Raw genomic sequence first — 12581 nt, forward strand, 5'->3', positions numbered from 1 at the left:
CATTCACAGAGCTCCGCGTGCCAGAGAGAAAACACGCTCGCGCACGCGCACACCCCTCTGAAGGCGCCCCGGCGGCAGTCGGAAGTCAATGTTTGTGCAATTTCCTTTTAAATATTCTCACACGAACAGCTCAATTCTGGCAAAATGCTTGGGACTGTGTGAATCAGATGGTTTGGGGCTGTTCTGTGTTGCCCACAGCCAACTCTTCCGGGGGGAGGGGGCGAACTGGGCACTGTCCCCAGTACTGCCAGCAGCACGTCTCGGGAATAAAGTCGGGTTCTCTCTCGGTAAAAATACACACAGCTCTCTCCCTCAACTTGGAGCGGGGACAAGTCACAATAGAACGAGACATTACACGTTGGTGGCCTGCATCACCAATTACAGAGAACACACAACGCCCATCTCCCAGCATGGACCCCCGCCCCCAGGGACCCTCCCGCGCCTCGGGCCCCTGGGGAGCAGACAGTACTTACGACTGGCAGGCGAAGGACATGCCAAAGATGGGGATGCAGCGGAAGACGCCCTCCCAGCGCACGTAGCTGATCCGCTGCAGCCACTGCCCACCGAACAGGCCGTGCTTGAGGGAGGAGAGCACGATCTGCATGAGGACGAGGAAGCTGAGCTCAGTACAGGTCAGCACACGAGGCAGACTCGGGACCCCAGGCCCGACCGGGCGGGCTACCGACGCTGCCGGGCCCGTGCTACCCGCAGCTCGGCTGCATGCTCCCCTGTAGCAAGACCTGGTGCCGCCGGCTGGGGGTCACGCACCCCCAGTTTCTGCCCTGTGCTGTGCCGTGAGCTGGGCCCACGCAGCCAGGAGTTCCTGCTGCAGGGCCTTCCTGGCACTCGAGGCAGCCGCCCATGCCCTGAACGCATACAGCAGACGGGGCACAGTGAGGCCCGCCCGCCATGCCCACCTCAGTCGCCTCAGGTGACGGGACGGTCCCCACAAACTTGGCAGGCCCTTCCCAGGCCCGTCTGGACACTTTCTTCTTTTTTTTTTTTAAGTAGGCTCTGCGCCCACCGTGGGGCTCGAACTCAAGACCCTGAGATCAAGAGCTGCACACTCCACTGACTAAGGCAGCCAGGGCCCCCCCACACCCCCCACACACACTTTAAAAGACAAACCCCCAGAGGACAGGGCTGTCTGGAGAGTAGTGTAACCATCACTGGGCAGCCCTCACAACTGGGGGATGCTGGGAATGGCCACCCAGTGCTCAGCTTTCTAAGGAAAAGCTACGGCAAAGATTTTCACTGCGTTCACTCAGGAGCGAGCAGGTCTGACCCTCGCTATGAACAGGCAGACCCTGGGCACAGGCCCCACAGGTTCCCACTCAGAGGCCTCCAGGCACTCAGTAGGAAATGAGCGTTCTGAGCATGTGTCCCATACCGGCCCCCCAGAACTGGCTGGCTATGAATGTTCATCTAGAAAACAACTTGAGTCCTTGTGACCAAATGCTGGAGCCATGACTCCTGATCACAAACTACACATGAAATGTCTTTCCATAAAACAAGGAGCATCTACACTTCGTTTCCTGGGGAATCGGCCGCGCCCCCTGCCCTGGCGCCCTTGCTGCCCTGATGGCCCAGGTCCAGGCGGCCCACGTGCCCCACCAGGGCTCACAAGGATGACTCAAACATTTCCCCAGCTTTCAAGCACCTTCCCGTCACCCCCAGGAACCCCTGGCACTCACCACAAACATGAACACGGTGTAGAACATGAGGGCCATAGCGCTGAAGGACTGGATGGAGGCCATCATGTTCCTCTGCAGGCTGAGTGGGAGCACGATGCACAGGGACACCGTGAAGAGCAGGAACACACGGAAGGTACCGATCACCTGGGGGGAGCCGAGCATGCTGGGCAGGCATCACCCCAGTGGATCCCCAGAGTTTCCAACCCGCAGGCTTGGAACTAACTCCACAGCATCCAGAAGCTTCTTCTAACCGACCTCAGGTGGCTGGTCTCACCCTGCCCCCCAGTCCCCACAGGGCTGAGATGCAGCCCTGCAGGAGCGTCACAGGAAGCTGCCCCAGGAGCAACCGCAAACATGCCAATGCACCGGGTCCCGAGCATGTTCTCACCTGAAACCCAAAGAGCCGAGCAAAGAAGTTGGACCCCAAGTCACCAATCACAACGTAGAAGGCCATGCAGGTCCCCAGCATCAGCCCGATCATGCTGCAGAGAACGAGGTCGGGTTGAAAGGGCCCCATCCTAGCAGGAGTCCACCATCTCACCCCCTCACCGTGACCCGTCCCCACCGACACAGCTGGCTCGTGACCGCCTGAGGCCAGCCCGGTGAGATGCGCTGCCCCAAGAACTCGGGCCTGCCAGCCTGAGCTATGCCTGGGGCACTTCGCTCTTTTACGCGGAACGAACACTGAATGACTAAGCTTTTCTCTGCACAAGAGACTGTGCGCGATCTTTCCGGGGCTACCAAACTGCACCGTGATGCTACACAAGTTAAAAGAACGATCAGCTGCTTTCAGGGGGCTGCTCTTCTGCATTCACGATTCCCTAATTTACAAGCCTAAAAGTGCAATTTCCCAGCAACTTTTTCATCCCATAGAACTCTACTCCAAAGGGAGAAAGACAGGACATTTTCAGTTTCATGCTGCCTCAAGGTGACCGTGTGGGGGGCTGGGGGCACACGGGTTTCGGGAGCAGAGCTGAGCTCCCCGAGGTCCCCATTTTCACATCTTCCTTAGTAAGACTTAAATGGGACTTTCGCCCTCGACACGAATCATTTTAAGGGTAACAATAAATTGAACTTCCAACTATTTAGTAAGTGACGCTCAAGAAAAGTACCACCTTGTAAAGCAGTCCACATCCGAGACGTGTGGCTCAGTGTGAAATGGCCCTCAGGCTTCTCCTCAGGGCAGGAGAAGAAGGACTGAGGGGGTGAGGCCGGCGAAGCGCCACCACGTACCTGGTCTCCACCAGCATCTTCCCCACCTTTCCGTAGGCATGCAGCGCTAGTGCAGAGAAAGAGAACTGGCAGTCAGTCCGACAGCATGAAAAGCACACCAGCAAAGACACCACCGAGGGAAGCGGGGAAGGGCGATTTGACAAAAACCTGCTGGTCTGGCATTTCAAGGGTGTAAGGAGAGCATTTTAAGATTCTGGTCCCATGCTTTTTTCAGGTCTACCATCAACAAATGGAAACCACAGAAAAACAAACAAAAAGGAAAGAAAGCCACAGGCAGTTGATTTTTCTTCATTAAAAACAACAAAGGAGACCTGTCCCCGTGAAGTGGCAGTCTCCCACGTGCAGCCGTGGAGGAGGCGCACCCCGCGACCAATGCTGCGTGCACCCGGGCCGGGGGAGGGCGCGGACAGTTCCACGTTTCCATGGCCCGCGCCAAAGCGACTTGGCTAAGGGCTTTAGGTTCACCCTCTGTGATTCCAGAGGAAAACTTAGAGAATCCTTTCTAGTGGGGCACTTTGGGGGGTGAGGGGACAAGAGGTCTCAGGCCTGCCCCCCTCAAGGTAGACAACAGTGTGTCCTACAGTGGAAAGGAGCTGTCTGTCCTTCCTTCCTGACAGCAGAACTGCTCTGAGCAGAGGAGAGATTAAGAGCTGGCCTGGCAAGGCTCCTCCCAGGACCTAACCGTGGCCCCAGGAACCCTGCATGCCCCCACCCTCTAGGGAAGTTCCCATCTCCCAGGAGCGACCAGAAAGGGGTGCGTGTGACAGCAGAGCCCAGCTTCCCGTTCCGAGGAGACTTGGAGAGCAGGAAACATGCAGCCAGTTGGTGTGATGAGTCCAAACAACACTCGTCACTTCTCAATGACTTAGGAAGAGGTACAGCGTTGCCAAATGCAAGGGAGCTTGGCACATCACACAGAGGACAGAGGCCACGAACGGGCAGAAGGCGGGTGACCAGCACAGGCCCCTGCCTTAAGGGTCATGCCGGCCTCCCTGCCTTTCTGACTCCTTGCCACAGACTCAAAGCCAAGCTGAGACCTTCACAAACTAAGGACTCCAGTCAGCAGGCAGCAGCCCAAGGCCTGCTGTCACCCAAGGGAGGCGCTCTGAGGTTCCCAAGGACAGCCGCTGGGCAGCACGCCTCTAGACAGGACACATAACTCAGTGCCCCACAGAGGTGGCCTCGCTCCTTGCTGTCCCTTCTGTGAGGAAGCTGAATAGCTACGGCGTATCCCAAATGCTCGGAGCAACTGCCAGCAAAAGTTCCAGAACACACCTGCATCCCGGACAGCGAGGCAATGGACGGTACTCCAGCTAGTCAGGGGACCAAGGTGGGAGGGGGCACTCTTCACCCAGACACCCAGAACGACATCCCAACGGGGCTGTCCCGGTTTCTGGCCTCCCCACTCACCCCTTTCTTTACCTGGGCGCCCCCACCCCCCACTTCAAGTGCAGATCCCTCAGCAACCTCCAACCCCGAGTCTCAAACAGAAATGCCCAGCGGCACCCTGCCCTTAGCCTCCCACCTGGCACGGCACTGGAAGGGCGGAGGGCGCCTGGGACTGTCCCTCAGGGGAGGAACCACGGCGACAGACCAGCCCCAGCAGGCCGGCAGGTGTCTGCAAAAGAGCTTCAAGGGGTTCTGAGCCGCTCTCTGGGACAGGCGCTCTGCGGCCAACAGGCTGGGCCGAAGGGGACAAGGGGTCGGCGTGGCCTCATACCAGTCTGACTGGTGCTCTTGTGCAGAGCGAGGACAGGCATTAGGGAGGCTCTCCCTGCCCCTCCCTGGGAGGCCAGGCAGCAGCTTCTCCTCCTGGGGGTCACTGCCTAGCTTGTGGCTCCCAGGCTTCTGGGGACACAGGGCTGACTCTTAGACCACCTGGTTCAGCGCGGGACCCCGGCCCCACTCCCGCTCCCTCCACCAGCTATCCAAAGCCTCCTCCTGACCGACGCCCAGCATCAGCAGGGCAGAGAAGGTGGTACGCACACCAAACCGAGCTGTTCAAGACAGGAGGGTGACCTCAACTCAGCCGTCCCCAGAGCCAGGCCTTGGACTGCATTTGATTCCCCAGTGCCACGTGCACAGAGGACAATAAAACATTTGTTGGATAAATGAGGGTGTAGAGACCCCCAGGCATCAGAAAGGTTGGCTTTACAGCCCTCATGCCCAAGCCACATATCCACGCATGTGGGTCACACATCCGAAGACAAGCAGGGAGTAAACTGGCTGGACAGGCCCCACCCCAGGCCCAGGAGTGGGCAGCAGGCTGACCAGGACCCCAGGACCACAGATACAGTGCCAGAAGCATCTAGTCCTCACAACTGAGAGCTCAGAGGCCACACTCAGCACGGTGGGGTCCGGGCCTCGGGATGGCCCCGGGGGACTGAGACCACTGGGGGAGGCTGCCTGGCTGGCATGCCTATCTTCTGAAAATAAGGTTACGAAAGTCTACACGAGGGCGCCTGGGTGGCTCCGTCGGTGAAGCGTCTGCCTTTGGCTCAGGTCATAATCTCAGGGTCCTGGGATGGAGCCCTGCATCGGGCTCCCTGCTCGGCATGGAGTCTGCCTCTCCCTCTGCCGCTCCCCCTGCTAGTGACCTCTCTCACTCTCTCAAATAAATAAATAAAATCTTAAAAAAAAAAAAAGTCTACACAAAGCAGGATACACAGGGCGAGGGAGTGGCAGGTAAGAAGTGGGTGAAATTCACCAACGTGGCCCAAGAGCAGCCACCAGATCACCACAAAAACACAGAAGCTCCGTCCACAGACACGGCACTGGCACTGTGATTCGGCCTCGCAGAGCTCACCCTGCAGCAGACGCCCGTGCGCCGCTCTCAATGGAGGGGGCGGCGCGGGGAGGGCGGCACGGGGAGGGCTGCCAGGGGCTCTCCAAACTCAGAAACTGCCGCGAAGTCTCACTCACGTCTGGGCGTGGCAGACCCCCTCCGCGAACCCACCCCCCACACTCCACCCCTGTCGTGGAGCCCCTTGGGTGAGCTGCGTCTGCCGCTCCAGCCCCTGGTCCGTCACCAGGTCTGCCCGAAGGCCATCTGGCCACGTCCGTGCCCCCAACACTGCTTGAGGGCCACGGACCCCGCAGACGATGCATGTTGGGGCCCGGGGCTCTGCCAACGAAGGCTGTCTGTCCCGGACCCCAGGGCACCGGGAGGCGGCGGGGCCTCCTCTCAGGCCACCCTCTCCAGCTGTGGTGCAAGCTCTCATGGGGTTTCTCGCCCAGGAGAAGGCAGAGGAGGAGGAGAAAGACCCCTTCAGTAAGTCTGCCCAGGAGCAGGAGGGCCGCTGACCCACAGGGTCCAAGGGAAATCTCCTCTCTTCCTGTCTAGGACTCCTTTCGAAGCGGTGGGGTCTCTCTGTTTCTGAGGCTGGACCCAGGGCAGCTGATGCTGCAGACGGGGCCACAGGGTCTGTGGGAGCTCACACAACTGAGCCATCTCGTTTGGGACCAAAAGCACAACCGAAGACCACTGGTGGTCTGGGATCTTTCTTGCTTCTAGCAGCTGGGCTATAGTCACCGCAAGCAGCTAAAGGCAGAAGCCCCAGGCAGCCCCGTACAGGGGTGTCCACCATCTGCCTTCCTTGCAGTCTCTCACATACAGCCAAACCGGTTTGCCTTCTCAGGGACTTTCTACGAATCCTCAGACAGACCGCTGTCAAAAGCCACCAGCCTCTGTGGTCTAGGGTCACCTGTCCTCTGTCAGAGCACAGCCAAGCACTTTGTGGGATGTCTGCTATGGGAACACCGCCGTATGTTGACCCTCGGCGGGGGAGGAAAAGTCACCCCGAAGGCCAAAGCCCTGCAGCCGGAGGAAGGGGCGCCGTGGAGCACATTTCATCCTGAGCTGCATGAGGTCATCTCGGCATGGCCCGTTTACCTGTAACTGTCACTGCCCCAAGTGACTCCAGCAACAGCGAGAGCCTGACAGCACCATTCTCATCGGGAAGGAGAGAAGGAGGCACTCCTTCAGCTCTGAGGTCAGAACAGATGCTAGGATCTCGGTGCCAATGCAAAGCAGACGAACTGGAAGGGAACCAGAGGTGGCGCTGCCAAAAGCCCACGCGTGGACCTTGCAGATGTTTTTATTTTGTTTGGCCCCTTGGAATCTGCACACAACTTCCTCTCCTCCGTGAGAGAGAGAGCAGACCCGGCACCCCAGCCACGCACTGGCTGGAGGTGGGGGTGGGGGGGTGGCTTTCATCAGTAGCCCAGGGATTCTCCCCAGCTCCTGAGAGCCCCCAGGCCAAATCTCACCAGCACAGAATGCAGAGCACAGCAGCCTGAGGGTGTGGGAAGTCAGGGCCCTGCCCTCAGAGCCAAGTGCCCCAGGGACCGGTCCAAACCAAAAGGAAGCAGAAAGCACAGCCTCCTCGCCCTTGGCCCAAATCAAAGGAAGAAAGACCTAAAGGAAAGGAAATGACAACCCAGAGCATCAGGAAACAGCAGTGCTAGAGACAGGGGACTGGATCCCGGCCACCAGCCCGGGTCCGACGGCTGTCTCCCCTCCACAGCATTCAAAGTAGGGAAGCGCCGCAGCCCCCCGGCAGGCAGCTCCGAAGGCAGGCTCCGGGGGCTCAGGAGCAAGTGCACAGGGGTCTGAGGGCCACTGGTCCCGCCTGAATTTGGAAGGGGAGGCTCTCCACTGGTATTTGCATAAACGGGAAACAGGAGAATAAGTGTCACCTCCTCAGTGAAGCATGGGTCTCCAGGAAGGGTTTTTAAAAACGGCATTAAATTTTAAAATAAGGAAGAAAACCTGCTGTTCAAGGAACTCTTTAAGCATAAAGTGGAAGGAAAGTAAATAAATACAGGAGCAAGGCCCCAGCGCCCAGATCTCGAACGCTGCACTTCCCAAGAAAGGGCTTGGGGATGCCCAGCCACCATGCCGAGCGCCGACGTCCTCACCCAGGCCTGCGTAGGTTCTCCGTTTGCTCAGGCTGGCCGATTTCACCAGGAACATGCACGACTGGTGCGTCATCCAAGAGCAGAAAACCAAGAGCAGAGCCCCCAGGACAATGCCACACTGGAGGGTTGGAAGAAAAAGAGACAAAATAAAATGAGCTGGTATTGTTGCCTCACACGCACGGCTCCTGAGCACCCTCTCCACCTCCCCTGACTCTTGCGGGTGCCAGGCCCCGGCTCTGCCTCACTTCCCTGCCTACGGGTGACAATTCCCAGCACTGAAAGGGACCAATTCCCGGCATGTGGTAGCCACATGCTTTGTGACCCTGAAAGAGTGCCAGGGACGCTGCTTCCTTTGTGGCCCCTCCAAGTCTTAACGAACAGCTGGGCACTGCCAACAACTGGCCTCCCCAGCTCTCTGTGTGCACCCCCCAATATATCCCCTTCTAGCCACTGGGATCAACAGCTATGAGTGGTGAACCCATTCTGGCGGGAAGAGATTAAAAATGACATTTACAGGGGCGCCTGGGTGGCTCAGTCATTAAGCATCTGCCTTCGGCTCAGGTCATGATCCCAGTGTCCTGGGATCGAGCCCCGCATCAGGCTCCCTGCTCAGAAGGAAGCCTGCTTCCCCCGCTCCCACTCCCCCTGCTTGTGTTGCCTCTCTCACTGTATCTCTGTCAAATAAATAAATAAAATCTTTAAAAAAAAAAAAAAGACATTTACACCTTTCTTACGAGTTAAATAGACACTATCTGACCCAGCAGTTGCACTCCTCGCTATTCACCTGGAAGAAACGGACACGTGTTCACGCAGACACTTGTCTGCCGGTGTTTATAGCGAGTTTATCTGTGATCTAAAAGCTGAAGAAACACAGTTTCACAGCAGGGACTAGGAAGTCTCGGGGAGAGTCTAAAGGGCTAGAGCATTTTTAAAAATAAGTACAGGGTCTTGGGACTGGGTTTTGAGATTGCGGTGCGAGCAGCGAAAAAACCAAACGTTGGTGCCCCCACGGGGCAAGACCAATAGAGAACTCCCTTGACTGTGTGTTTTTAATCCAGCTCTTTCTTCTCTGGCTTCCAGGTATCCCGTGCCAGGTAAGGTACCTGGGTCCCTGTCACAAATCAGGAGCCTGCAGAGAGGGCCCTCCTTTTGTACAAGTACCTGAATGCTGCAATCAGCAGACTTCTATAAAATTTTATGTTCATTTCTAACGTCAATGGTGCCTCGGTTCCTAGAGGCTGCCGCCAGCCTGGGACTTTTGTAAGAATTCTTGGAGGACTCACTTAGATGTCGTTTCCCTCTTGCTCCCTCTACCTCTGTGTAATCTAAGTGTATTAAACATATTTGCAGGCAAAAAAAATAAAAGCCGAAGAAACAAGTGTCCTCTACTGGAGGTGCGTGCAATCAGCTGCTCTGCTCCAAGAAACACCCCAGAGGAAGCCACACTCAGCGTCGGAGCCCGTGCGCAAGTGTTCGCAGAGCTCAGGGAGGAAACGCCGTGAAAGCCTAGCAAAGGCAGAGCAGTAAACCGCAGGACAGCCACAGACGGGAACACTAGGTAGCCAGGAGAAGGCACCTAAGAGTAGGCTTCTACTTAGGCAAAGTGACAACCCAGGTACCACTGATCTCTGGTGCTAGAGGTGGGACGGTGGGCCCAGCAGCAGGGACGAGGGGGTGCTGGCTGCGCTCTACTCCTTAATTTGGGAGCTAGTTCCATGTGTTTGTTCACTTTTTGAAAATTCGCCGTGAATACACCCAAAAGGACACTTCTCTGTATGCATGATATACTTCAGTGAAATGTTAATTTTTTAAAAAGTACCCAAGTTACTAAAATCAAACAAGCACCAAAAAACACAAAACCAAAATTTTTTTTAAATGACGTGGCTGTCCAACACTAACAACACACATCCTCAAATTGCCCCCTGGCCTCCCCCAGTGGTCCAGCCAAGGGCTTCCTAGGGAGAAGATGCTGCGTCCAGATGAGAGGCTGCCCCCGCTCTGCTAGGCCCTCAGGACAGGGGGGACCCCTTGCGGTCCTGTGCTTGCACGCGGGCCTCCACCACTAAGTGTGAGCTCTTCCTGGGCGTGTTAGTCTGGCAGGTGCCTTGTGCCCACCACTGGGCAGACACAAATCTGTGCACAGCTGAATCACCTGGGTCCAAAATCGTACTTCCCAGGAGTCCCACCAGAACCCTGCTGCGTGGCACTTTACAGACCCAAGTGGAGGGTGGCAGCCTTGGACCTACAGAGGCCCAACCACACACATGCCCCAGGAGGCAGTTCCGGGCCAGGCAAGTCGCAGTGCACCCTGGGACACGTAGTCCTTCCAGAAATGCCTGCGAGTGGCGGTGCACGCTGGGATTCACAGAGCTAAGTCACAGATGCTGCCCCCGGGGCTCTAGAGCAGCCAGAGTCCCTGTCCTCCTGCCCACACGTTTGCCAGGACAGCTATCAATAACCCATATGGGAAGCTGGAAGCAATTCAGGCTGGTAGGCTCAAGGTGGAGGATTAATAAACTCCAGATTTAAAAAAAAAATGTTTTTGTGCTATTTTTATCCCAAAGATGCTAAGTATGAAAAGGCAAAGTGTTTGTTAATCTAAAATTAAACTACGGGTGCCCACTTCCAGTTTCAAAATGCTCATTTTATTTCCATATTTCTCCCTATTTGGTTTCATCCCCTAAGACTGGTCCTTGTGCCCTGCAGCCACCTGCCCAGCCCCACCTGCTCCTCCCTTGGCTGGCACCCCTCCTCCCCCACAAGCAGCCCTCTCCAGTGCGAAGGGGGAGCAGCAACTCCAGCCCTGGCACACGTGAGGCCCAGGAGTTCATTTTTAGGAAAGAAGCTGCCCAATTTGGTCATCTCACCAACCTCCCTTTTGTAAATCACCAAATACCCATTTATTGCAGATTAAACAGAAGCCAAATGGGTCCACACTGCACAAAGGATGGCTTTTTTCCATGTGGCCTTTAATGCTGGCATGACACCCATTTTCCAAATACATTTTAGATTTTTTTCAGCCGAGGTAACATTCACATATGTTGAAACCCACAACCCGGCAAATCGCGGGATCACCTTGGAACCAACACCCCAACCTAGTCCCAAGGCCCTCAGGGCTGGACCCGCGGGCTCGGAAAGCAAGTACGGTCGGGTCAGAGTTTTTAAAAATAGTAGCAAAGAGGGGGCGCCTGGCCGGCTCAGTCCGGTGCAGTCGCCCCCAGAGGTCAGGGTCGTGAGGTCGAGCCCCACGCTGGGCCTAAAGAGTCCTTAAAATTAAAAAACAAGAAGAAACAATGATAAGGAGACCCGATCTGGACCCGATCTGGAATCACGAGCGGTGCGAACCCTGCGGCCAAGGCCGACAGGTGCCGCCGCCTCCCACACCGCGGGCTCCTCGCGGGCAGAACCCTGCCTGACTGCGGCCGCACGCCCCGCCCAGCCCCCCCAGCCCTGGTGCCTCCCGGCCCGGCCGGAGCGACCCCCGTGCCGCTGGACTCACCTGTTTGAAGCAGAAGGGCATGGTGAGCACACTGACCCCCACTATGCTGTTCACTATGTTCGTGATCAGCCCCCAGTTGGAGGCGGCGGCCGCGGTCATAGCGCGGGGTCCAGGGGCCGGGAGCCCCGCTCCGAGGCTCTGGGACCACGGAGGATGCGAGACCCTGGGAGGGACGGGCGACTGCCTGGAGGAGGCGGCCTCGCGGGAAGGCGGCAGGGACGGTCGCCCTCCAGACCCCGCCAGGCCCTGCGGCTGCCTCACGGCATCGTCCCCCACTCGCTGTCCCCGGCCGCCTCCGTGTCCCCGCGCCCACAGGCGGAAAAGCAGCCGGGCACCAGCCGGGGACGCCTCGGCGGAGCCTCACGGCCGCTTCGGAGCGCACACTTCCGCCTTCCGCGGGCTTCTCTGCCCGGAAGTGACGGCACGGGGGCGGGGCTCCTCGGGCGCGCACCAATGAGAGGCGGGCCTGGAAGGGCAGGCGGGGGGGTGCGGGGCTGGCTCGGGGAAGGAGGCGGCGTGGCCCGGCGGGGCGGGCCTCGGCGGATCGCAAACCAATGGGAAACGGGTGCGGGCTTCCGGGGGCGGGGACTGGGCCGGGGCGGGGCTGTGGGCGGGGCCTGCCGGGCTAAGGTGTTCGGCGCCTGTCCCGAGCTTCAGGCTGGTTTTCCCGCGGATCTGGTGTCTTGAGCCTCGCTTTGCAGGGGCTGGAGGACGAGGTCGTGGCGGTCAGGAGAGAAAGGGCAGTGCGGCGCCTTTCGTAGGAGAGGGGGTTTGAAGGGTTCACTTTCAGCGATTACACTCTGGGACGGATGTGCGGGCGTGCTCGGTACCGGGGGGCCGGGACCGGGGCTTGCTTAATCGTTGGAGCTGCACGCTTACCCTGTTCGGAGGAGTTAGCACCCACGTTTTACGAAGAGAGGATCTAACATTCCAACATTAAAGGAGCAAAGGAAGTGCTGTGAGAGGACAGGGGGGGTAGAGACCAAAAGGACCAGAGAAATCTAGAAGGGCTTCAAGAAGGAGGTGGCTTCTAGGCTGGGCCGCCAGGAACAAATGGGAATGGAGGAGGAAGGGCTTGGGGAGGGGAGAGAACAGAGAAAGGCCCTGATATATCTGTGAATTCCTGGCACCTGACAGATACTCATTATGTGTCTGTTGAACGGATGCACAGTGACAGGAGGGCTGGGAAGGAAGGGCCTTCTCAGGATGAGGCAGGTAATTCCAAGCAGGGTGGA

The 12581-nt window shown here is 57.7% G+C and overlaps 1 protein-coding gene across 5 annotated transcripts in view; it reads right to left on the minus strand.

The window, feature by feature from the left end:
- SLC38A10 (solute carrier family 38 member 10) overlaps nucleotides 1–11749 on the minus strand; it is a 40630-nt gene extending 28881 nt beyond the window's left edge. For 3 of the 5 annotated variants that reach the window (XM_045888286.3, XM_045888285.3, XM_045888284.3), the window contains exons 1-6: nucleotides 11347–11749; nucleotides 7848–7965; nucleotides 2928–2973; nucleotides 2083–2176; nucleotides 1695–1838; nucleotides 474–598 (exon numbers count right to left, since the gene is read on the minus strand). In XM_045888286.3, coding sequence (XP_045744242.2) covers nucleotides 474–598; nucleotides 1695–1838; nucleotides 2083–2176; nucleotides 2928–2973; nucleotides 7848–7965; nucleotides 11347–11445 — 626 coding nt within the window. In that variant the 5' untranslated portion in view covers nucleotides 11446–11749. Of the gene's footprint in view, nucleotides 1–473; nucleotides 599–1694; nucleotides 1839–2082; nucleotides 2177–2927; nucleotides 2974–7847; nucleotides 7966–11346 lie in introns of those variants that run through there. The other 2 variants (XM_045888287.3, XM_045888288.3) reach the window with 2 other exon arrangements.
- Between the last annotated feature and the right edge of the window lie 832 nt (nucleotides 11750–12581).

Source organism: Mirounga angustirostris, unplaced genomic scaffold (assembly GCF_029215605.1).
Source record: "Mirounga angustirostris isolate CCGP_5_RB_7025 unplaced genomic scaffold, mMirAng1.0.hap1 SCAF_17, whole genome shotgun sequence".
NCBI classification, from domain to species: domain Eukaryota; kingdom Metazoa; phylum Chordata; class Mammalia; order Carnivora; family Phocidae; genus Mirounga; species Mirounga angustirostris.